Source organism: Parasteatoda tepidariorum, chromosome 3 (genome assembly GCF_982258835.1).
Source record: "Parasteatoda tepidariorum strain Cologne lab strain chromosome 3, Ptep-v5.0, whole genome shotgun sequence".
Taxonomy (NCBI): domain Eukaryota; kingdom Metazoa; phylum Arthropoda; class Arachnida; order Araneae; family Theridiidae; genus Parasteatoda; species Parasteatoda tepidariorum.
In genome coordinates, this window is record NC_141757.1 from 96,577,014 (window position 1) to 96,604,541 (window position 27,528).

Sequence of the window (27,528 nt, forward strand, 5' to 3'; positions counted from 1 at the left end):
CATAATTTAATAATTTTTTAGAATGAAAAATTACAAAATAAGTATGAAATATATTTCTTTATTCTTTGCTGGCAGCAGTCATCTAGATTCATTAGACTAACTAGTTGCGTAGACATAATTTGATAGGCCGCCTATATACTATATTTGTCTAAGGCTTTTATTATACTTGTAATCTTTATCATTTTTTTCTAGTATTATTCCTTATAAGTATAATAAGTCAATAGCTTGTTTTTAATCGTGTCCGGTTCACTTCATTGATATCGACTAAGTCATTTAGCTGCGTCATCTACATTTCTTCGTAATCTAGTATATTTTTACGTGTCTAATTTTTTTAAACTTTATTTAATGCAAACTTTGACTTTGTGTCCTATATTGCAATTGTCGGAAAAGATTTTTTTTTTTTTTTTAAAGTTTGAAATTGCATATTCCTTTTGATGTACTACTACGTTACGTAACTGAGCAGAAACCGTTACGCAAAAACTGAGCTTTTGCTCAATCTTATATGGTATCTCATTGGTCTTTCTAAAATTGTTTGTTAATGTTTAGTTTTTGAAGATAATAAATTATAGTTTATAGATTAGCACCGCAAAGCAATTACTGTGAATGATTCTTGAAAGAAAAAAAAAAAAGCAGAAATGTACAGAGAAAAAAAAAGGTTGAATTTTTATTTTTCGGTAATTTTTCTCTTCAATGAAATATTAAATCAGATCACTTGATTTTGACAAAATTTTCGACCGAAAATTGCTTTTTAATTTCGTCTTTTTTGAATAAATTGATTGTAAGATCGGTTGGGTGTACCAACATTTGCTGTTTTAATATCTAAATTGCAATAGAGGAATGCGCAAGGATTTTTCTCAGATCAGTGTTGAGCATGATTCTTCGATCGTTGTCAACAACCCATTGTGGCTCTAGTGTTAACAATCAAACAATATCTGGAATCAAATCAAATAAGATATCATGAGAATTAAAAGTAATTAAAATATAAGTACATAAGGGACAAATTGACGACTATTTGGAGGTGAGGAGAAATTTCAAAATGATAACAAAAATCGGATTTAATAACACATAAGAAGCAGTATTTACTTATTAATTTTTTAAGATCGTGATTTCATGAATGTTTTATTTTCTTTCATATTTATAACATCTTTAAAGATTAAATATTCCAAGAGATCACAAAGAAATCGAAATTCTGTGTGAAAATAATATAATAAATAAAATAATGTACAGTCCGCAAAAAAAAAAAAGATATCACCCTGAATAACTTTCGTTCTAATGATCCTATTTTCACGAACTAAGTGTCAATCTTAATGGTTCTTGGGGGTGACCTCAAATATGCTAATTAATTAGTGCTAACTATTAATTAAGTTACGAAATCAGACACAAAAACGTACTTTCTCTGAATAAACATATATTTTTTTTTACATATTTGGAATCTAGACACTTGAATTAGGGGGGGTAGACAAAATTTTAAAACAATTGGGTCGTAAATTGGGTTGCAATAAAGGTTTATATATTTGGCGATAGTCCAGAAAACCGCCAAAAAAAGTCGCCTGCGAAAATAAATATTTTAAGATAACCCATTGACTGATTCAAAAGAGAAAAGCTTAATTTTACTAGGTTGCTAGGCAACCAATTTCTGACTGTAAAAAAATTGAAATAATGTTTTGTGATTGCTCTGAGAGGTTTAATTAATAGTTAATAGAAAACATCTCGAAGTTTCTAGGCAATAGACAATTTTTAAGTTCATTTATGTTCAAAAAGCAAAAAAAAAAAAAAAAAAAATATTCTTCTTTGAAAAGAAAATTTGAATCGATTTATAAGTTTTTAGAATTTAAATACATGAACTTTTTATCTGATATTATTTAGATTATGCTATTTTTGCTATGTTTATTTGAGGATTTCATACTAAAATCAAATTAACATAACTTATACAAAATTTTAGCTATATACAAAATTAGCTATATACAAAATTTTAGGGATAATGATTTTTACAGCTTTAATCGAGTCTTCTAGGCATGAAAGTTTGAAGGGAAAAAAAGTGCTTGAAAAATAAAATGTAGATTGTATAGTAATTCTAATGCACATTCACAAGGTTTTCTATAATTTACGATATTTCTTTTTTCTATAACTCAATGAATTGCTGAATGTTTAGTGACATTTTAAAAACATTGAAATATTTTATGTCTAAGAATAGGATATTGAAATAATATGTTGCATATTGTATGATTCATTGTTTAAAAAATTGCTTCATTTTGCTAGATATTTACGTTACATGGTTTTCTTTGGATAAAGATGATTAGCAAATAGCATCCACATGTTTCGATACATTCTGAAACTTACGTTCGCAAATTCATCATAAAATGTCGCAAAGCATATTCTTCAATTACGATGAGCTACATTTACCACCAGATACTACTACTATGATTATTTCTGTTTTCTTATATATATATATATATATATATATATATATATATATATATATATATATATATATATATATATATATATATATATATATATATATATATATATATATATGATATATATAGATATATATATATATATATATATATATATATATATATATATATATATATATATATATATATATATATATATATATATATATTAAAAGATTTTTTTTTCCTAATGCCCGCCTGTGTTAACATCCGTTAATTCAGGCATCTACAGGGCGACAGATATCTGTGTGGCCTAAGGATTCCTAACGAGCATCAAACATTCTCAAAATTAATTGTTCATTCACTGGAAAATTTAGTGTTTATTCAATTTAAGAACTGTTCCTTCACTTGGTTATCTTACTACTTATTATTTAAACCACCAAAAGCTTAAAACAATATTATGTAAGTTATCGTAATTTTTTTACATAATTTGCATTTATTAACAAATATGTCGACATGCATTTAATAACAAATACGTCATTTAGCTAAAATTACAAATTTTGAAATTTGTATGATTTTTTTTTAAAGACAAGCTAAGCTTAAGTATTCCATCACTGGTTAGTTTACCCTATAAGATTTTGAGAAATTTGCGATGTTGTGAGAGATGCTTAAAAATGTTGACTACGTATTTTTATTAATATTTATAAAATATATATTCAAGAAATTGATGAATAATTTATTCCAAATTTATTCATTCGTATGTATATTATTGAAATTTTATCAGTTATTGAGAAAAAAAAAACTGAAAACTAAAAAATAATCACATTAAAGAAGCACAATCTGTTGTATAATCATATTCTATCAGAAGCATGCTTTTATAAAACTCCACATTCTCTGAATAAAATGTATTTTATTCAATAAAATGTTTTATTCAAATTTCTTTACTAAATTGCAAATATAATTTTAGACGACTAAAAAAGAAACATCGTATTTTATAGATTAAAAAAATAAAAATGAAACGATAAGCAAACGATTATTAGCGAAAAAAATATGAATGAAATTTTATGCTAAGCGCGCGAAGTCAAGTTCCTCGCAAGTTTATCACATTTTAATATTAATCGCCCCATTTAATCATTTCTTCATTGCCGCCAAATTATTTTTTTAAAAATAATTAATTTTAATTTTTCTCAGCTTCTAATAAATAAAAACAGTTGAAACTTTAGATTTTTCAATTGAAAAATATGTAGATTAATATGGTATAAAAAAATTCATACCTTGTAATTCAAAAATTTTTCATCCTTTATTTAATTAAATAATAAAAAATAATTAACAATTATTAAAAATTATTTTTTTCGTGAAATTATCTTTGGGTAAATGAGTTTTTTGACTGGGTGAAATTTTCTTCGAATTGCTTTATTAGTTTTTAAAATATGACTAAAAACGTAAAAAGTGAAATTAACATTAAGGGGTACGAACTTTGGATCGCTCTCCTGACCAAACTATGGGGACCATATTTCCCAGATTGCGGCTACCCCCTATATTTTGAAGATTAAAAATCCAAATATGTAAGAAAAAATATATGTTTATTCAGAGAAAGTACGTTTTTGTGTCTGATTTCGTAACTTAATTAATAGTTAGCACTAATTAATTAGCATATTTGAGGTCACCCCCAAGAACCATTAAGATTAACACTTAGTTCATGAAAATCCGATCATTAGAACGAAAGTTATTCAGGGTGATATCTTTTTCTTTTTTATTTCACAATTTACTTTTGTTAACATATCAGCGACGCTTCGTTAATGCATAGTACAGTCCGCAAAAAAAAAAAAGATATCACCCTGAGTTTGGTCAGGAGAGCGATCCAAAGTTCGTACCCCTTAATGTTAATTTCACTTTTTACGTTTTTAGTCATATTTTAAAAACTAATAAAGCAATTCGAAGAAAATTTCACCCAGTCAAAAAACTCATTTACCCAAAGATAATTTCACGAAAAAAATAATTTTTAATAATTGTTAATTATTTTTTATTATTTAATTAAATAAAGGATGAAAAATTTTTGAATTACAAGGTATGAATTTTTTTATACCATATTAATCTACATATTTTTCAATTGAAAAATCTAAAGTTTCAACTGTTTTTATTTATTAGAAGCTGAGAAAAATTAAAATTAATTATTTTTAAAAAAATAATTTGGCGGCAATGAAGAAATGATTAAATGGGGCGATTAATATTAAAATGTGATAAACTTGCGAGGAACTTGACTTCGCGCGCTTAGCATAAAATTTCATTCATATTTTTTTCGCTAATAATCGTTTGCTTATCGTTTCATTTTTATTTTTTTAATCTATAAAATACGATGTTTCTTTTTTAGTCGTCTAAAATTATATTTGCAATTTAGTAAAGAAATTTGAATAAAACATTTTATTGAATAAAATACATTTTATTCAGAGAATGTGGAGTTTTATAAAAGCATGCTTCTGATAGAATATGATTATACAACAGATTGTGCTTCTTTAATGTGATTATTTTTTATTTTTCAGTTTCTTTTTCTCAATAACTGATAAAATTTCAATAATATACATACGAATGAATAAATTTGGAATAAAATATTCATAAATTTCTCGAATATATATTTTATAAATATTAATAAAAATACAGTACCGCTCAAAAGTATCAGTACACCTAGAAACTTATAAAAAAATGGCAAAATTCAAAGTGTCATAACTTCTTTAAAAATGATCAAAAATGCTTCTGCTTTAGCTCATTTTGAAGCTTAGAATCTCTACTTTTATGTACTCTAATTGTTTTTAATTAATATAGTTTGCAACTATATACAATTACACTCTAAACAATCATAGAAAATTGTATTAATTTTTTGTGAAGTTTGACGCGATGTACGGGTACAAAGGGGTTAGATATTGTTAATTTTTATTATACCATTCACAAATTTGGACTTTTAGCTTTCATTTAAAAACAAAAATTCTAAAAAAACATGTTTTTTGACGAAGTTATTGTCAAATTAAAAAAAAAGTTTTTTTTTCAGAATTCAGATTTTTCAGCAATTATAATGAATTTTAGTGTAATTATAATATATGAAAATTTTTTAATTAAAATAAATTAAAATTTAATATTTCTCGATAATATTATTTCATAATTTATTATAAAAATTTTAACTTTTCTTTTTGGAAAATATAATAATGAAATAAGAATCAACGTACAATGTACATACATGTACATACAATGTACATACAGCGTACAATGTACATACATTTTTGTTTTCAAATTTTTTCTGAGAAAAATACGAAAAAATAAATTTCAAAATATTAAATTGTAAACGTTGATTCTTATTTCATTATTATATTTTCCAAAAAAAAAGTTAAAATTGTTATAATAAATTATGAAATAATATTATCGAGAAATATTAAATTTTAATTTATTTTAATTTAAAAAATTTCATATCATATTATAATTACACTAAAATTTATTATAATTGCTGAAAAATTATTAAATTCTGAAAAAAAACCTTTTTTTTTATTTGACAATAACTTCGTTAAAAAACATGTTTTTTTGGAATTTTTTTTTTTAAATGAAAGCTAAAAGTCCACATTTTTCAATGGTATAATAAAAATTAACAATATCTAACCCCTTTGTGCCCGTACATCGCGTCAAACTTCACAAAAAATTAATACAATTTTCTATGATTGTTTAGAGTGTAATTGTACATAGTTGAAAAATATATTAATTAAAAACAATTAGAGTACATAAAAGTAAAGATTTTAAGCTTCAAAATGAGCTAAAGCAGAAACATTTTCGATCATTTTTAAAGAAGTTATGACACTTTGAATTTTGCCATTTTTTTATAAGTTTCTAGGTGTACTGATACTTTTGAGCGGTACTGTACGTAGTCAACATTTTAAGCATCTCTCACAACATAGCAAATTTCTCAAAATCTTATAGGGTAAACGTGATGGAATACTTAAGCTTAGCTTGTCTTTAAAAAAAAAATCATAAAAATTTCAAAATTTGTAATTTTAGCTAAATGACGTATTTGTTATTAAATGCATGTCGACATATTTGTTATTAAATGCAAATTATGCAAAAAAAACTACGATAACTTACATAATATTGTTTTAAGCTTTAGGTGGTTTAAATAATAAGTAGTAAGATAACCAAGTGAAGGAACAGTTCTTAAATTGAATAAACACTAAATTTTCCAGTGAATGAACACTTAATTTTGAGAATGTTTGAAACTCGTTAGGAATCCTTAGGCCACACAGATATCTGTCGCCTTGTAGATGCCTGAATTGACGGATGTTAACACAGGCGGGCATTAGGGAAAAAAAATCTTTTAAGTTTTCGTGCCCCCATTTCAGTATCTTAAGGGCCTTACGAGCTCTGTTTAAAAAGAGAGTATCATATCCGATATATATATATATATATATATATATATATATATATATATATATATATATATATATATATATATATATATATATACATGATATATATATATATATATACATGATATATATATATATATATATATATATATATATATATATATATATATATATATATATATATATATATATATATATATATATATATATATATATATATACATGATATATATATATATATATACATGATATATATATATATATATATATATATATATATATATATATATATATATATATATATATATATATATATATATATATATATATATATATATATATATATATATATATATATATATATATATATATATATATATATATACATGATATATATATATATATATATATATATATATATATATACATGATATATATATATATATATATATATATATATATATATATATATATATATATATATATATATATATATATATATATATATATATATATATAAGTTCATAACGAAGAATAAAACAAAGAAAAATAATAGACATATGAAAAAGGGGGGGAAATAAAAAGTAAAAAATAACAAACAACAGTTTATTAATAATAATAATAAATAAAAAAAAAATTAAAAAAATTAAAAAAAAAAAAAAAAATCATGAAATGTTAATTAAAAAAACCGGAAAAAAAAAAGGATATAATCTTTTCTTCAGCCCACACGATTATATCCGCGAAACAGAGTGCTTTCTGATATTGTATCAATAAAGCCAAAGCTAAATAAATTAATACAATAGTGTGAGGAGCACTCAAAAAATTTTTTTTAAAAAATAACAACAAATGAAATAGATTACAAAAAGTACAAATAAGTAAAAATAACATGTAAAAACAGATAATAAAATAAAATAAAAAGAAAAAACATTAAAAAGGGGAGACTATAAAGCGAGCAGCAAAATCAGTTCATCTTACATGGACGAATATTTTTCAAGAATGATTTAAAAATGTTTTCGCAGAAAGATTGCCAGATTACAAAATATGAAAACAAAAGATGAAAACAAAAGCGCAAATTGAGTGTAACAAGAGGGTTTTAAAGTGTCGTTCTTACTGCACTGTTGAAGTGATTTGTTATTCTGAGTTTTGATTTGTTAGTTACCAAGGATGGGCCCGAAATGGATGTGCGCAAGGTAATATTATACTGGATAATTTTAAAAATTGATCATAAATAGTTTTAGAAGATAGATGTTTATTTAAGAAAAAGTATAAAATAGAAAAGAGAAACATAAATTGCCTGTTTTGCAGATAATTTTAGCCGCGGATTTGCACGATATGGATTAGTACATAGAAAAATTATTTAAATTATCAAAGAAAAAATTCTTTCAATAGATAATTTTGACACGGATTTGCCCGAAATGGATTTGCACATGGAAAAATTAACAAAGAAAAAACCTAAGTAGCTAATTTTAGCCACGGATTTGCCCAAAATGGATTTGCACATGGAAAATTGTATAAATTAATAAAGAAATTTTTAGCAAACAATTTTATCCACGGATTTGCCTGTAATGGATTTGCACATGGAAAAACTGTATAGATTAACAAAGAAAATTATTTAGTAAAGGAATTTTTAGTAAATAATTCTAACCACGGATTTGCCCGAAATGGATTTGCACATGGAAAAATTATACAAATTAACAAAGAAATAATTTTGGCAATGGATTTACCTGAAATGGATTTGCACATGGGAAAATCATAAAAATTAACAAAAAAAATGTTTAATATATCCACCAAAATATACGATTAATTCAATGATTTTATATAAAATTTTATTACATTAGTTGGGTATCCATTGTTTTTTATCAGATTTTGAAAGAGTTTATCGATTTGTTTTTTGGATAAATAAATATTACTACATATTCTTTTAATTCTGTTCATTTCATTAAAAGTGGTATTTAAATAGATGCTCCTAGAAACATTAGAATTCCAAGTAACTAGTTTATTAATATTAAAATTAAAATCATTTCTTTTATCGTATAAATCAACAAAGCAGATATTTTCAACTTTCATAATACCCAAATCCAAAAAATTGAAATTAATGTTATCATCATGATTACGAAGTAAGATTAATTCCTCAGGGTATATATCACTCAATAAAACAGTAAAATCTAGGAAATTAAAGATAATTAAGTCATCAATATATCTAAAAACAAATTTAATACTAAGAGTAAAATTTTTTTCATAATAATGCAAAAATAAGTTAGCTAAGAGAGATGAATAATTAGATCCCTGTGGTATTCCATTAATTTGAAGAAAAATATCCCTTCCATTGTAAAGATAATTATTAAAAAGACAAAGATTAATCAGAATTTCCCAATAATCAAAATCGCAACAAAGGATATTTTTAAAATCATGGTAATAATTCAAAAGGACATCTTTTAGTTTAGAAAGGGAAATGCTATTGAAAAGATCCTGGAAATCAAAAGTCGCAATAGAATTAATTTTATTATGTTTAATGAAATCTAAAATCGGTTGATTATTAGTGACAATCCAAGAGAAACCTTCTTTAGTAATATAGTTAATAATCTTATTTAAGTAGTTAGAGAAAAGGGTGCCAGGTTTAGTTAAATAAGTATTAGACCCACATGTGATAGTTCTAAATTTTACTGGAATTTTATGAAATTTAGGACTGATAATTAAGTAAGGAAATTGTATATTGCTAATTTTAATTTTTAATCTCTTGTAAAAAGCTAAAATTTTTTTAATGACAATATTATTATTGAAATTACTAAGTTCAAAATTTTTACTATTTTTTAATTCCGTATTTAAAAGTTCAGCATAGAATTTTTTACAGAATATAGCATAATTATTGTTAGCTTTGTCTATGGGAGTAATTACAAAATTTTTTTGAAGTTGCTTAATTGATTGAACAATATTAGAAAAATTTGTTGAATTGTTATACTTATTTAAATTATCCTTATTATTGAAAATAAAGTTTTTAAAGTAATAATAAACTCCCCTTTTCCATTCTGTTAGCATACCTAAAGGTAAAGAGAATCTATTTGTAGAGAATCTTAAAGGTAAAGAGAATCTATCTTTAAACAAAAACTATTGAGATCATTAAGAAAGTATTTTAGAATCTATTTGATTGATATACGGTAAATGGGTCTAAACTTTGTGCCTTTTATCATTAAATTCCTAAGTTCCAAGTTTTCTATAATATTTAAATTACCAGTAATAATATGTTTATGATGTTTATCAACAAAATCAAAATATTTATCCTCCTCACAGTGACATTCATAATCGGATATATTAATACTCCCTATATTTTTGCTTATATTATTATAGTTAAATATGGTTCTACCAAGAGATTTGTTATATTTAAAACTTTTAATAATGTTAAAATCTTTTAATGGAAATAAAGCTTTAAAATTTTCAAAAATGTGAAATTTGATCTTATCGAAAATAGGATTTTGAAAGTTAATAACGAAATATAAATTATCTAAACTTTTCTTTTTATTAGGCAAAATTTTGCTCATTTTGGCTTTTATAAGATCGAAACAAAGAATTTTGAAATGTAAATTAATGAAAGAAAAGTTAATAATAAGATCGTGGAACTTATATATTTCAGAATTCTTAAGGGAGAAGACAAAATCTTTAATTGGTTTAATGCTATATTGTTTATTAAAGTCATTTTCCATATTAGAAAGAAATTTTATATTTAATTTGTCACTATTAAGAGAGTTTCTATTACTTCTTGAACCCCGTTTACCTTATATATATATATATATATATATATATATATATATATATATATATATATATATATATATATATATATATATATATATATATATATATATATATATATATATATATATATATATATATATATATATATATATATATATATATATATATATATATATATATATATATATATATATATATATATATATATATATATATATATATATATATATATATATATATATATATATATATATATATAAGAAAACAAAAATAATCATAGTAGCAGTATTTGGTGGTAAATGTAACTTATCGTAATTGAAGAATATGCTGTGCGACATTTTATGGTGAATTTGCGAACGTAAGTTTCAGAATGTATCGAAACATGTGGATGCTATTTGCTAATCATCTTTATCCAAAGAAAACCATGTAACGTAAATATCTAGCAAAATGAAGCAGTTTTTTAAACAATGAATCATACAATATGCAACATATTATTTCAATATCTTATTCTTAAACATAAAATATTTCAATGTTTTTAAAATGTCACTAAACATTCAGCAATTCATTGAGTTATAGAAAAAAGAAATATCGTAAATTATAGAAAACCTTGTGAATGTGCATTAGAATTACTATACAATCTACATTTTATTTTTCAAGCACTTTTTTCTTCTTCAAACTTTCATGCCTAGAAGACTCGATTAAAGCTGTAAAAATCATTATCCCTAAAATTTTGTATATAGCTAATTTTGAATATAGCTAAAATTTTGTATAAGTTATGTTAATTTGATTTTAGTATGAAGTCCTCGAATAAACATAGCAAAAATAGCATAATCTAAATAATATCAGATAAAAAGTTCATGTATTTAAATTCTAAAAACTTATAAATCGATTCAAATTTTCTTTTCAAAGAAGAATATTTTTTTTTTTTTTTTTTTTTGCTTTTTGGACATAAATGAACTTAAAAATTGTTTATTGCCTAGAAACTTCGAGATGTTTTCTATTAACTATTAATTAAACCTCTCAGAGCAATCACAAAACATTATTTCAACTTTTTTACAGTCAGAAATTGGTTGCCTAGCAACCTAGTAAAATTAAGCGTTTCTCTTTTGAATCAGTCAATGGGTTATCTTAAAATATTTATTTGCGCAGGCGACTTTTTTGGCGGTTTTCCGGACTATCGCCAAATATATAAACCTTTATTGCAACCCAATTTATGACCCATTTGTTTTAAAATTTTGTCTACCCCCCCTAATTCAAGTGTCTAGATTCCAAATATGTAAAAAAAAATATATGTTTATTCAGAGAAAGTACGTTTTTGTGTCTGATTTCGTAACTTAATTAATAGTTAGCACTAATTAATTAGCATATTTGAGGTCACCCCCAGGAACCATTAAGATTGACACTTAGTTCGTGAAAATCGGATCATTAGAACGAAAGTTATTCAGGGTGATATCTTTTTTTTTTGCGGACTGTACATTCGTGTGTGCTTTATTACAATTTAGGTTTAAAAAAATACCTGAAGTTGATACGTAATTCGGCATCCGTTAAACGCTCCCCAACTAACAATTTATTTAAAAAAAAATTAAAATAAAATTTTCAATTCTAAAATTGTTTCAGTATCCAATAATATTGGATTCAATGATTAGTTGATTCATTTATTCAGTGTCTCTTTTCTCTTGTTTATATCTTCCTTTACTTGCTATATCGAGAATAATTCTAAATAGTTACCGCAATTACTTTTTTCATTCCAATCTATAAAAAAAGCGGCAAAAAAATTAAGTCTAAACAATAAAACTCTGAAATAAATATGTTCAAAATACAGCTTGAACCCAAAAAATAAACAAGGGTTTCATTTCTGCGACGTGATGTCCACCAAAAGGACTAAGCAATTTAAATGCCGAAATGAATGCGACCCTTTTAATCATATTTACATACTGACATTATTTAATGAATTCTTATAATGCTATGAGGCTCCTCTCACCGTAATTGATTCTCATTCATCATTGTTTATTTCTTCTTGAATGTCGATAGTTTCCGCAAAAAAAAGAAACATTTTGTCAAACACAGAGCAGCACTCATGCTATCTGTTGTATGGTGTACAGTCCGCAAAAAAAAAAAACGAATCACCCTGAATAACTTTCGTTCTAATGATCAGATTTTCACGAACAAAGTGTCAATCTTAATGGTTTCTGGGGGTGACCTCAAATATGCTAATTAATTACTTCTAACTATTAAAATTTGATTAACCAAATGTTCTTTTTGAAATAAATTCTTCAATATTGAGAAAAGCACAGGCTATTGGATATTTGGGAGATTAAACTTTTCTGTCAGTGTTCCTTTAAAAATTTGCAACATAACTTCTGAGATTTCCATCTCAAGCTTCTGAAGAAATAGTGCATCGTTACTCTCAAAGCATGTGTTTTGTTGATAAGCTGTCTTGCTCATTAACTCTTGGTGTCTGTTTTGCATGCATTTGTTCAACGTTTTCTACATCGAATGGAATAATATCACATTTCATAAAAGCATTTTAACTTCATCAGTTGATGCCTCAAAATCTTATTTAAAAATGGATGTAAAATTTTCTCGACATATTGTTTTACGATTCTTTTGTTTTCAAGATCTAACGGGAGATTTCAATGAATTAGGTAGAAAAGTAAACCAGAAAATTTGTTTTAATGAACAAATTTTGCTCAGTTTCAAATTGATATGAGATTTATACCTATCCAGAACAAGCAAAAAAGGGAATTTGATAGCATTTTTAATTAGCCATGGGTTGAAACATTTGCAATATATTTGTAAAATGTTGCTGCGATCATCGTTTCATTTCATGAATCGCTTTTTCCAATGAAATATATGGCAGGGACTGATTCTGTAATATCTCAAGGAATTCTTCAGTAAGGAAAAACTACCAAGTGAGGTACTTTTTCTTTCCTGGGTACTTTGAAATATAAATCCTTATAATTTTTAGAGAGAAATTTTTTTCCCGTTTAAGGGCAGTAATCAACTCTTGCTTCGTCCGCATTGTAAATGCAATCACTTTCTAAAAGGATGCCAGGGCTACTTCCCTCTTAAAGATTCTTCTAAAGTTCTTAAAATCAGTATTTCGAATATTATTCTCTAAGGCAGGGATGGGCAAACTACGGCCCGCGGGCCAACTGTGGCCACCCGGAAGGTTTTATCCGGCCCTCGGATATAATTTTAATTTGCCGATCAGTGGCAATATACATAAACAATATACATCCATTTTCTTGTCAACTATATAAAATTATTTCTGTTTTTCCTTTTTTAACAAAGTACTGATGACCTTTTTACTTTCTCTATTTTTGTTCTACAAAGCATAAATTGATGGAAATAGTTAGCACAGACAGCTTCAATTGGTAAAATGTTGAAAGCAGAAGTTCTTCATAGAATAGTCTTAGATTGGCTCTAACTAGCGTTTGTCTTTCTCGAGGAATCTAATATAGGTAAATTGTACTTCACATTTGGCAGACTACGCATTTTAAGATCCAACGAGCGGACAATCTAACAATCATCTGAAGCAGTTGTTTCTAAATATGCCAAAGTTTTACAAATCATTACCAAAAGCTAGTTTCCAAAATTTAATATTTCATGCCCAGAAAATCAGCTCTATGTTTGCTTAATCTTATATATGTGAACAAGAGTTTTCAACTTTGAACCTTAGAAAGAATCATTTCAGAAGTGGACTAACAGAAAAGCATTTAGCCTTGCTCCGTAAAATAGGCACATCTCGCTTCGAACCTTAATATAAGGAACTTTTAAAAACGAAATCGCAATTTCATTCATCTCACTAAATATTTAAATTAAAACTTGTATATCGCTTTTTTTTTTAAATTTTGAAAGTTTTATTTGTCCCACCAAACATTTTTTTTCTCGATTTTTGGCCCTCGACCAAAAAAGTTTGCCCATCCCTGCTCTAAGGGAAGTTTTGCTTTTTGAAATTATCTTCGCATTGCCCTGAGTTATCGTTGGATGTCACCTTAAAAAAAACTTCACCCATTTTTTCCTGGATGATTGTCTTTAAATGGATTTTTCCTACCAGTTCCCGTCAGGACATTAAAGACCACAATAAGATAAAAATTTAGCTAATTATTGGCACAAAAGCCTGCAAAGAAATTTTCCATTCAAGCTCTTATTATTATATTTAGTCAGTAAACATAGTTTATTAAGGTGTCTAAGGTATGATGTAATAACTAATCACTATACTTATAAAGATAATAAATAATATAAATTTCAATTGTAAACGGAATTTTTTGATGTCCTTAAATTAAAATGTTAAGGTTTGTAGCAAAAAAAAAAAAAAAAAAAAAAACAATTACTGCATTGATTTTTTTTACAAAGTAGTGAATTATTATTTTTTCAATCTAAGAACCTGTGCCTATAACTTATGTAAAACTTATTTTAATATAGAGTGAAAGAATTTAATATGTTGTGTAACTAAATGGATAATCCCAAGAAACTGAATCGAAAATATAATAACGTCAATGATTTAAAAAAAATAATGGATGATAATAAAAATAGACATGTTTTGAGCGTCCAATAATAAAAGTCGCAAGTTATTCGAGCCTGACAAGTCTTGAGAATGGGCGATTATATTTGAATGCTCGAAACATGTTTACTTTTGTTTCCCGTCATATGTTTTGAAGCCAGTTGAGTTTTTATCGTCAATTATACTGTTTTACATTTGGGTCTTGATCATTATTTTGAGAAGGATTTTACACTCGTTAAAGTAAACATATGCATTTTAATATTTTAACAGGATTTATGTGGTCTTTAAAAACGTAAGAGAATCCATATTGTAATATTATATTTAACTTAAAAGTTAAAATTTTGAGACCAGATATTTTGAGTTAATGAAATTAAGTATTTTATCTTTTAAGTTTTTGTGCCCCCATTTCAGTATCTTAAAGATCTTACGAGCTCTGCTTAAAAAGAAAGTATCAGATATATATAAGAAAACAAATTAATCATAGTAGTAGTATTTGGTGGTAAATGTAGCGTATCTTAATTGAAGAATATGCTGTGCGACATTTTATGGTCAATTTGCGAACGTAAGTTTCACAATGTAACGAAACATGAGGATGCTATTTGCTAATAATTTTTATCCAAAGAAAACCATGTAACCTAAATATCTAGCAGAATGAAGCGATTTTTTAAACAATGAATCATACAATGTGCAACATATTATTTCAATATCTTATTCTTAAACATAACATATTTCAATGTTTTTAAAATGGCACTAAACATTCAGCAATTCCTTGAGTTATAGAAAAAAGAAATCTCGTAAATTATATAAAACCTTGTGAATTTGCATTAGAATTACTAAACAATTTTTTTCTTTTGTTAAAACTTTCCTGCCTATAAGACTCGATTAAAGCTGTAAAAATGATTATCCCTAAAAATTTTTATATAGCTATAATAAGTTATGTTAATTTAATTTTAGTACGAAATCCTCGAATAAATATAGCATAAACAGCATAATCTATATAATATCAGATAAAAAATTCATGTATTTAAATTCTAAAAACTTAGAAAATCATAAATAATTTATAAATCGATACAAATTTTCTTTTCAAAGGGGATTTAAATAACTTTTTTTTTCTTTTTTTGGACAGAAATCAGCTTAAAAATTGTCTATTGCCTAGAAACTTCGAGATATTTACTGTTAACAATTAATTAAACCTCTCCCAGCAATCACAAACATTATTTCAATTTTTTTTACAGTCAGAGCGTGGTTGCCTAGCAACCTAGTAAAATGAAGCATTCCTCTTTTGAATTAGTCAATGGGTTATCTTAAAATATTTATTTGCGCAGGCGACTTTTTTGGCGGTTTTCCGGACTATCGCCAAATATATAAACCTTTATTGCAACCCAATTTATGACCCATTTGTTTTAAAATTTTGTCTACCCCCCCTAATTCAAGTGTCTAGATTCCAAATATGTAAAGAAAAATATATGTTTATTCAGAGAAAGTACGTTTTTGTGTCTGATTTCGTAACTTAATTAATAGTTGGCACTAATTAATTAGCATATTTGAGGTCATCCCCAGGAACCATTAAGATTGACACTTAGTTCGTGAAAATCCGATCATTAGAACGAAAGTTATTCAGGGTGATTCGTTTTTTTTTTTTTTTTTTTTTTTTTGCGGACTGTACATGGTGTTTTCCCAACAAGTTTCACAGTTGTTCACAATGTGTTGTTTTAATTTTAGAACATATTATATCGAATAGTATACTTTTTTTAATTCCATCGTAATTCCTAAACACTTTTCTACACACCTTAGTAAGTTCCAAGTTTCTAAATCTTATAGTTTTTGTTCAGGAAAAGAAAATGTAACGTTTTAAGTTAAACACCCAAAGCGGCTTCAGCTTCGGCCCTTACGATTTTTTAATCTAAACAGATTATTACATATTAATATATTTATATATACAATTATATTTCTATTTATAATTATATTTTTATTTATTATGTATCGAGTTGAATCACTCATAAAGATATTATTAACAGATATGAAGAAGTTAACAATATTAAAAATAACAATATTAAGAATTAAAATTAAGTTTTTTTTTCCTTGAAAAGAAAAAAAAATCAGTAGTCTTTCAAATAATCAAATATTTTTCATTTTAAATATTTTTCATTGATTTGTGTCGAATCAAGGCCTGGAAAAAAAACTTTCAAAATTTGTCATATTTTTTCTTAAGTTTCCATTAATAATACCAAATTTGTTATTTTTTAATATTGGTGAAATTTGATTACATTAATGCCCACATTCTCTAAAAGCATTTGTCCTTTAAGCTAAAATAATGTTTTAGATGAATAATTATGTAATAAAATATCACAGGAACGAAAATCCGCAATTTTCAAGCTTTAATCACGTGGCATCGGAAATAAACTTTAGGTGGAAAACGATGAGCATCTTTTTAGCAATTTTACTTGAATTAATTATCTTATACATTTCTCAGGACGGTATCAATACTGTTTTGCTGGATTTACACAAGATCTATTTTATCGTCTTTTCATTCTTTAGAAGATTTTTAAATTAATGATACGACGTAAGCATTATCATTTTGTGAATATATTCTGAAAACTTGTTTGTATTTTACAAATCTGGCAACCTTCATTTTAAAAACATATAAAAAAATGGAATAAAAACAAAACGAAATAAACGTTTGGAAATGGTAATTATGCATTTAAAATCAAAGCAAACACGCAACTTATTTAATTTTTGAACTGTTGTATTCAATTTGTTCTTTTAGGAGGAAGAATGTAAAGATAGTTTAATCCCGAAGAAACTACGAAGTCTGTTGGTTCCTTTTGTATTAAGTTTCCTTAAGGATCGACCGACGGATTATGTAGATTACTGCGCAGATTACTTCAGTAATCTCTCTGAGGAATGCAAAAAACTAAACCAATCAACAAGTAATATAAAATTGTTTTCCTTAAAATTTAAAATCTTTCAAGTGTTTCTTATTCAAGGAATTTATGTAAAAAGCTGAGAGTGAAATACAGAATTAGGTAACTTTTGATCGATGGCAAATTTTGTTTAATGTTTCTGATACCTGTTCACGATGTTCTAAAACGAAATAATAAATTTGTCTGTTAAATTAACAGCAAAATTAAATGTTTTAATATGCTTTAAAAAAGATATGTAAAAAAATATAACAAAATTTTTTTACTGTTTGACCCTAATTTTGGCGCTAATAAATCGCCAAAAATAAGAGGAGCATCCAATCGTAGATTTGTCTTTAATAAATTTGAATTACTTAATGAATTTCTATTGGCGTAAATGCTTTTGAGGTATTGACAAGAAAGAAAAACTATGTAGTTACCTTACCTTATTATTTAAAGGAAAAATTATTTGAAGGTCAAAATATTCAACAATAGTGCCGTAATTCCTTGAAACACTTTATTCTTCGTCATATCGCCATTTTTAATAACTTATAAGAGAATTATTTCATAATAGAATTTTATTATATTTATTTTTATATTGTTACATTCATTTTTATGTTATTATATTTATTTTTATATTATTATACTTAATTCTATATTATGATATAAATTTTTATAATATTATTATAGTAATAGGTATATATTTATATATTATAATCATCCATTAGAACTTTTATAGTAGAAACATTGAAACTTATTTTTGGTATCTTTTTATCAGTAAATACATTTAAACATTAACGTTAGCATGAAAAATAAAAAATTTAAATGCGTATTTTCAAAAAAAAATTATAAAGTTTGAGATGAAAAGTGATTTTGTATTTTTATTTTTATGTTTGTGCTACTTACAACAAATTTTAAAAACGTCGAAGCAAGTTTGATTGCCTTAAGAAATTTGATAATTGCCTTTTAACTATTCTCAATTTCCACTATTTATCAAACAAGTTTTGATCTTTTTAATCTCAACTTCCTCAATAGTAATTCTCCACTTTTTGATAATGTATTTTTTTCCTTGCTTACATATTAGTTTGTCCCATCTAATGTACATATTGTTTTAAATTCTATTTTTAAAACGATTTTGAAAACATACATTAAGATCACCTTATAAATCTCTGTAATCAACACTGGGTCAAAATCAAGGTTCTCTCTTTCTATGTTATCCTTTTTTCTTTTCTTTAGAAACCTATAAAAAGAACACTTGAGTTAGACTAAAAAATTAAGAACAAAATCGGCTTAATTCCTAGCAGTTAAAGTTTAAGAAGTATAATAAGTCATATCCTTTGATAAATTTTCTTATAATTCATGTTTGTTTTTTTTAAGAATTTTATTATATTAATCTTCTTGCGTTAGGAACACTTTCCTGAGCAATAAACTTCGAACACAAATCTGCAAGCTCGAAGACTTGTATGCATTGCTATATTTAATTTAGTAACCTAGTCATTATTCACATGTTGCTTTCATAATGTATAATTTCAACTGCTACGCAGAACCCTAGGGTTCCGTTGAAGAGTTAAAGGGGCTCCGTGATGCAGTACTTTTTATAAGCAGTTTTGAAACCACCGATTATATTTAGATCCAACAATTATTGGTTTAATGTTTCAGTATCCTTTAAGAAATTATTTCAAGTAAAATGCCAATAAAATAGGAAGGACATATTTTAAAATAAAATGTAATATTGAATATATTATGAAAAGAAGAAGGATTTATAAAATATTGCATTAGTATTCCCTACCGCGCTTTACAAATCAAAATAAAATAATTAAATTCGTTAATAAAAGATATGTTTCCCAAATAACCATTTTCAAAGATTATAGCACTTCGTTTAAGTTTTTCTTACGAACAATATCATAATTCGTCTTATTTTATTCATTTTCAGCTTATGTATATACTCTAAAAGCAACTTTATAACTGGACTAGATATAGAACGAGGACTGGAAATTTAACTGTTGGACAGAAAACCTGTTTTAAGTTTACTAATGATAAAAAAAAAATCTTCATTCATCTAATTAAAAAATTTTTAAATAGTCTTCTAGAGGTTTTAACTTTCACAATTACTTTAATTTATTTTATTTATGAAGTAATGATTTCGCTGAAAAAGGGATAATCATGTAGGGTTCCGTTGCCGAAAAAAGATTGGGAACCGTTGGATTAGCATGTATTGTTCACGTGATTGTTCCAGTATCACCGTATTGATGGCGAATTATATAGTTGGATTTTTAACACGTTAAATGACGCACGCGTTTACAGTGAAATCTCCATCAGGCCACAATTACCGCTGTATGAAGCGTATTCTGCTAAGTACTCCCCAGGGCTAAAGAGAATAGAAGGGCTGGTTCACTCCTAGTGACGTCACTTTGGCGCAAAGCTCGCACTTTTACTTCAAGAACGGAGCGTTGGCCTTACTAGCTCTAACTAAAATCGGATCATTTCTTTTTGCGAGATATTCTAAGACATTTGTTATTTTCTATAATGACTTTCCTCAGTTTTTGCAGTGAATTTACAAGAATTTAAAACTATTATGGAAATGCCAGTTTGCGCGATTGCAACTTGCAAAAATTCTGATACAAAAACAAAAGAAAAAAGTATAATTTTTCGCGTGTTCCCTAAAGTAAATGAACAACTATGTAAAGAATGGTTTCCGAAATGACACAGTTAATATAAAACAGCAATACGTTTATTCTGTCGTAAAGAACTTTTATAAAAATTCATTATCTAAATAGAAACCGCCTCGTTTTTTCATAAAGAAAGGCAGGTGAAAAGAATTAAAAAATGGATAAAGTCAAAGAAAATTAAAATGTAAATAAAAAGTATAAATAAAATATATAGTATATAGTTGAAATTCTCCTAATTTCATAACATATTTTTTAATGTAGTTATTCTAAATATTTTTGATTTTTTTTAAAAATTATATTCTCTTCAATTTAAATATCTATAAATTATATCATCGTAAATTTAAATGTCTATAAACAATTGTAAAATTTCTAATGTCATTATGAACCTAAATTATTATTTTGTTTCAGTAACTAGCGTTTAAGGTTGATGTTTCCTAATGATTAAGTAAGAACAAATTGCTATTAACGACATATTTTAAAATCAGGGATTCTAAATTTAACTTAACTTATCGTTATAAAAGAATATGTAGATAAAAAAAGTGTCGATATATGCCTTCATTTTTCTTAATAGTTAAAGTTAAAACTGAACTTTTTAAAATAAAGTATTTATCGTGTCATTTTCACCAACTAGCAAAACATTTTTGTAAGTTTAAAATGGTATTTTTTTAATATAATAACCAAGAAAGTTTTTTTTGAACTATGTTTATGAACGGAAATAATGTGTTAATTACGTAAAGTTTGAAGGCTAATGACCAGAAAAAGCATAACTTATTTTTACAAAGAGAAAGATGCAAAGTTATCATAGATTTGCTTGCGATCTCCGAGATCTGTGGACACAGTGACATCATGAGGAGGGAAATCGTAGCTTCAGCTCTAAGAGCGGAGTGAACTAGCCCTTCTATTCTCTTTAAGCCCTGGTACTCCCGCCGATATTTTAATAATGCGAGGTTTGTTCCCATGGTATCATGTCTCTTTATTTGTGTCCGCTGCTTCGCATCTGTTTCTCATCTCGCCACATAACACGATCAGTTTGAATCTTTGCCGAGTAAAGAAGAGTATAACTTCAAATTTCTACCCTAATTTCTTGAAATTTAGAAAAGAAAAATGGAAAACTTATTTCTTAGTGAGTCAACTAGCAGTGAACAAGAAAGCTTTTAAGAAGATCACAATAATATTCTTAATAAATCATTTTTATATTACTTTTATAAGAATTCAATAGTTTTGTTACTTCCAGTGAAATATATTTTCAAATGCAGACAAATGTCCTTCGCAAGTAGTGAAATAAGCGTTACCCCAATACGAGTGACGCAGTCCGATTAGAAACTTTGCTGTCACCTGAATATGGGTGACGCTGCAGTCAAAGTGTTAAAGGAAAATGTTTCATGTGACAATTGTTCAATATTTATCAGAGATGGAAATAGGGCTTGTTAATTTAAAAATCTTTAATTTTTTTCGGAAAAAATTTTACATTTTTCCAATTCTGAAACTATTCGGTTACAATTGTTATTATTGTTGTTGTGGTTATTATTATTGCTAATATCATTCTTGTTATCATTATTATTATTATTATTAAATATTAATTTAATACAAACCCATAATTTAAGAAGTTCTAGATTACTCTGTTGTTTGAGATGATGATGAATTATAGCCTAATACAACTTCGATTGTTTTAGATGTGTTAATAAATATTGTTGCATGTTCTATAATTTTAGATTACGCTGTAGAACTTGGTGATGGTGGTTTTACTCAGGGTAGAACACCGCCTTTGCAAGAATCAGATGGTTTATCCGCAGATGAGAATGACAAAATACCATGTGTGAAAGAAACAAGTTCTTCGAATCATTCATTAGAGTCTAAAAATCTGCAGAAACCCATAAGGAATGTGATTTACAACAAGGCGGATTTTTCTCCTCAAATCGGAGACCAACCAGAAGTTACAGCACAAACAAATCAAGATCAGAAAGGTTACCTAATTTTGTGAATTTTTTTTTTTTTTTTTTTTTTGTATTTTCGATGTACAATTTGTATTGAGAAGTGATTACAAATCCACTCCTTCAAAAGAAAATTTTGTGAATGTGGAAACTTAAAAATTGAAGTGAAAAAAGTCGACATATTTTGATCGTTCCAAGTGGTTATTATCACGACATACGTTACCAACGAAGAAATGGAAGGAAAAAAAGTAGAAGAAAATAAAGGGGAAAAGTACACAAAACAAAAAAAAACACGATAGCCGAGGGGTACGATGGTGGCAAATTGGGAAAATATTCATTTTTTTGAGGAATGGTGGGGTAGGAATAAACTGAGGCCATTGACAAGGAAATAGACATTCTAAATTAAACAAAATTCCAGAGCATCAGGGTGGAAAGAATTTTGTCATATAAAAATAAAATTGTAAATAAACAAAATTTTGAAACATAATAAAATTTACGCGACTCTAGATTATTGTAAAAAGAGAAATGAGCTGTTCAAATGAGCTATTTCAGCTCAAAGTAAGTCCTACTGTTTGAAATAAAGAGTTCCCTGTTTTTTTGTTGAAAAAAAAATGAATAACGTCACATTAAACTATCAAGGAAATGTAAAACTTAGTCTTTTTTTCCAAATTGTAAGTCTTTTCCATCTAAAAAAATACTGGCACTACCTGAGAGATTTTTAAACCATCCTCTTGTTTATACGATCAAAGCTACAAAAAACGGAAAGATTATTAACCATTTGAGAAGACATTGTACTTCCTTGAATTTTATCTAGAATATCGGCCAGCAAAATATCACTTATAAAAGCGAGACTTTCTAGACTTACTCAACTGCAAATTAATTTGAATTAGGTTTTTTGTAAGACACTTCACTGCTTTTGTAAAAAATGTCTCGAATTTGGTCTCATAACAAATATACGTCTGTCTAAAAGAAAGTTTTCGAGACAGAACTATAACCTTAGAATGGAAATTATTTATTAGCACAACACAAATTTTCAGGTTTATGTCCTTAATTTTGGCTTATAAACCTTTGTTAAGTAGAAGGACAGCACGAAAATACACCCAGGATAACAGCGGAATTCGAACCAGCTACCTTAACGCCAGACACAACGCTTAGCAAAGAAAGCTTCATTGAATTTTTTTTAAAGGGAGAAAAAACAGCTTACTTTCAAAATAATTTCTTCAAAAAAAATTTATTTTTTTGAAAAAATTATTCTTTTTAAGTTTGTTTCTTCTTTTTTTTCCATTTTTCTCTTAAATAAAAAAATAGCATTTTGTTCTTATTTTCACACCCGATTTTATGTAATAATTTTCTTTTATATTAATATTCTAATCTATCAATATTCTTATAATATTCAGTATTCTTAAATCCTCATTGAAAATTGTTAAAAACATGTTAAATTTTTGTTTTCCTTTTTTAGCTAATTATCAACTTTATTCTTAGATGTCATCAAATTTATCAACGAAGATTTAGAATACATTGAAGACAAGAATGATCATTTAATTTTGAATGATAAAATAATTGAAAATGCTTTAGTTCCTCCACGAAAGGATTCATGTGCTGACCTTTCAAATGAGGAATTAGATTCATATGTTCAAGGATACATAACAGAATTAATATCTTCCCAAACTTCCACTTTTAAACCAGAGTTCTCAAAAAAGCTGCGAAGGCAAGCGAAATGGCAAAACTGGATAGCTGGAAAGCGTAACTGGATAAAAAAGATGACAGATGCCATTAATAGCCCTAACAGTAGCAATTTAGAGGATTCGGATTTTATCGAATATTACCCTCTGTGCGAAGAAGAATCAGAAATGGCAAATACTCCTATTAGTTTGGAACTAGATTCAGATGTTAAAGAAGCTAGACATAAGGATGCCAGTAAGAGGGATGCAAGTACTGATAACTTATTTGACTATAACAGAATCAATTCAGTGATTGACTCTTTCTCTGCGCAGTCTGAACAGTTACTGAATGAACTAAAAACAACCGAATCACTTTTCTGTGAAACACTTCGAAAAGAATTGGGTTATTACTTTAGAAACGAGCTCGATGAATATGGCCAAAGAGATAGGACATGCGATCCAACCATACATTTTCTCTCTCGGAATAAAGATGTGTCTGCAACTGAAACCCCTGACTGTAGCTCTCCAAGTTCCTGCAATTTAGCTCGTGGTCTGAAGGTTCTTTCCGAAGAAGATACGATCGGAAAAGAGCCTAATTGTGAAGTATTGGATGAAAGATATAATGAAGACAATTACAGAGAGAGGAATGAAATTACGTCCATGAAAGCTAATACCAATAAATCAAAGCAAAGTCATTTCTTGAGATGCAATCAAAACACGGTGACTGAATTAAATAGACGTTTGAGTAACGTAACAGTTGAAGACATGCCAAATCGAAATCAAAGATGTCGTAATGGAGCTGAGGAATTTTCAGAAAAATATCCATTCAAAAACTACGCAATTGAACAAGAAGGTAACGAAAATATAGATCAAAGAGTAAAACGGAAGCGATCCTCGGATAACTCTTCACGGGAAAATTTAAGATCACTCCTTAACACACAAAGATTTGCTCAACCAGTTCAGCATATTCGCCCAACAACCTCTTTGCCCACTCGTTTTGTTCGCCCTCTTAGACACACGCAACCAAAACATCCGAGCGTTGCCGCAGTGAGACCAACATTATTGTCATTAATTGGAGAACAAGGCGACGTACCTCCTCGAATGTTGTGGCAGCGACACTCTGAGAGAACTGCAGCAAATACAAGAGGGCATCATATGGTAGCTACATCAGTGCAATTAAATAGAAATAATATGGAAAACGATTCTGAATCTAGTTTTTCGAGTCACGGTAGTCAAACGTTCGAATCGCTTAATCCTCTAAATGAAACAGCTGCAAGATTTAATGGAGAAGAGGAAAATCAAACAAAAACTCTTATACATGATACTGAAGAAACAGAAGATGAGGATAGATGTACCCCGAGTACAAATGAAGAGAAATTTGATTTAAAAGCGGAGAACTGCAAGTTAGAACTGGAATCGAGTAATAACAACGAACTGGTGATTCTTGTTTCAGTAGAGAACAACAATGATTTAGAAATTGTTACCGATGCTAATGAAGAACCAAAAAATCCCACTTTGGAATCTGTCTTAAATCATGAAGATATTTCTTCAATAGGAAAAGATTCCGAATCTACTTATGCTGACGAAAAGGTAGAGAGTGGCGAAATTTTGTTAAACGGCTGTGTATTTTTTAGCACAAAAAGTGATTTTATGTTAGAAAATGCTAATTTAAATATTGAGACAGAAAATGAAAATTTTAAAATAGAGACCAACATTGTAGAACCGTCGAATGAAACGATGAACAGCAGTACAACCTCTGAACAAAATAAGTCAATTGGCGAAAATAATGATCATGAAATAAGGGAAATTAGATTCAATCTCAATGCTAAAAACAGCAAGATAAAAGTGCAACCAGAAAATGGTAATAGAATAATAATTACCATCTCTGCAAATGATAGCAATGATTTAGAGGTAAATGGCGATTTTTCTGAAATACCAGTACGTCACAATCAGAGAAATAGATTGAAAAATGCCGAAATTATTTCCCCTAAAAATATCGTTGTTGATGGGGAAAATATAAACGGTGGACACAAAGAGAAAAACCCAGTACAGGGTCGTATAACTTTTACCACAAGAAGCAAACTTCTGTTCGAAAACGTAAACTTTCACGCCAGCATAAATGATCAATTGCTAGAAAGAAATGTTGTCCATGAAAGAAATGAAACTCTGTCGTATTCTACAGTTCGTCAAGAAGAGGCATTCAATAACTTGGATGAAGCAGAAAAATCTTTAGTAGAATCAATTTCAGGTTTTTGCGGTAAAGAAAGTCATTTGTCGAACACAGAATGTAAAGACAGTGATCAAAATGGAAAAGTAAAAAATCTGAAAACGGATATTGATGATCCAAAAATCGCAGAAGTCGATCCATTTAAGAGGGAAATTATTACTGCTACCATCGCCAAGCAAAATATGGAACCTGGACTGACATCAGCTGGTGGTGACTTCGTGGAGGCACCATTGCCAGTTGATTCTAACTCAGAGAACGTTTCTAGAAATGGCACTTCTGATAGTGTCACCTCTCATGCTTATTCTTCATTGAGCAAAGAAAGATTCTCAGCAGAAGACGTCAAAAACGCTGTTATTAAGGCCTTTGAAGAGCAAAGTAAAGCCAATGAATCTGATGATTTTGATTATTTTTTTGATACTGATACTTCTGATTCGAATTCTAGTGAGATGTCTGATGACAGTTACTCTGAAGAAAACAGCGATTGTTAATATTATTTTGGTGAACAATACGGATTCTTCAAAAGTTGTATTTGTTTATTTACTTTTCGCTTCTTTCTAAGATTAAACTATCTATCCTAAATTATTTTATAATATTCAGAAAAGCTTTTTATTTATTGGATTTTATTCTTAAATAATTAGGTAGCCTATTCTTAACGGTTACGTTTATTATGTTATTATGTTTTCCGTTTATTATGTTATTAAAAACTTATTTTTAAGAAGTCTTTTTAAAGAAAATGCTAGTAATAATTTCAATAATTTCGATTCCCGTTTAAAGGAATTGTTATGATAATTTCGGCACTGTATTATTTGTACTAAATTCATAGAAATAAAATTTAAAAAAAAAACAATTTTAAGTTGATTCAGTTATTTACAAAGTTAATATACAGCTGAAAAAACTGATAAGTTTTTATCTAAAACAAATAAAACATCACTAAAATACAAATCCTAGTCATCTATCTATTGCAGTCCATTATTCCCTTAAAATTTCTTAGATAGCAAATTTAAATAAAAATTTTCTTGAGAATTTAAATGATGTTATGATAATAACAAAATTTTAATGTTGTTATGATAATAAGAAAATTTTA

At 27.0% G+C, this 27,528-nt stretch overlaps 1 protein-coding gene across 1 annotated transcript; it reads left to right on the forward strand.

The window, feature by feature from the left end:
* The first annotated feature begins 17,705 nt into the window (after window positions 1-17,705).
* Window positions 17,706-27,288, forward strand: LOC107445622 (uncharacterized). Its single transcript, XM_016060053.4, has 4 exons — window positions 17,706-17,745; window positions 17,824-17,986; window positions 22,338-22,589; window positions 24,039-27,288. The coding sequence occupies exons 1-4, from the start codon at window positions 17,743-17,745 to the stop codon at window positions 26,930-26,932; spliced, it is 3,312 nt and encodes a 1,103-aa protein (XP_015915539.3). The 5' UTR covers window positions 17,706-17,742; the 3' UTR covers window positions 26,933-27,288.
* Window positions 27,289-27,528: the final 240 nt, after the last annotated feature.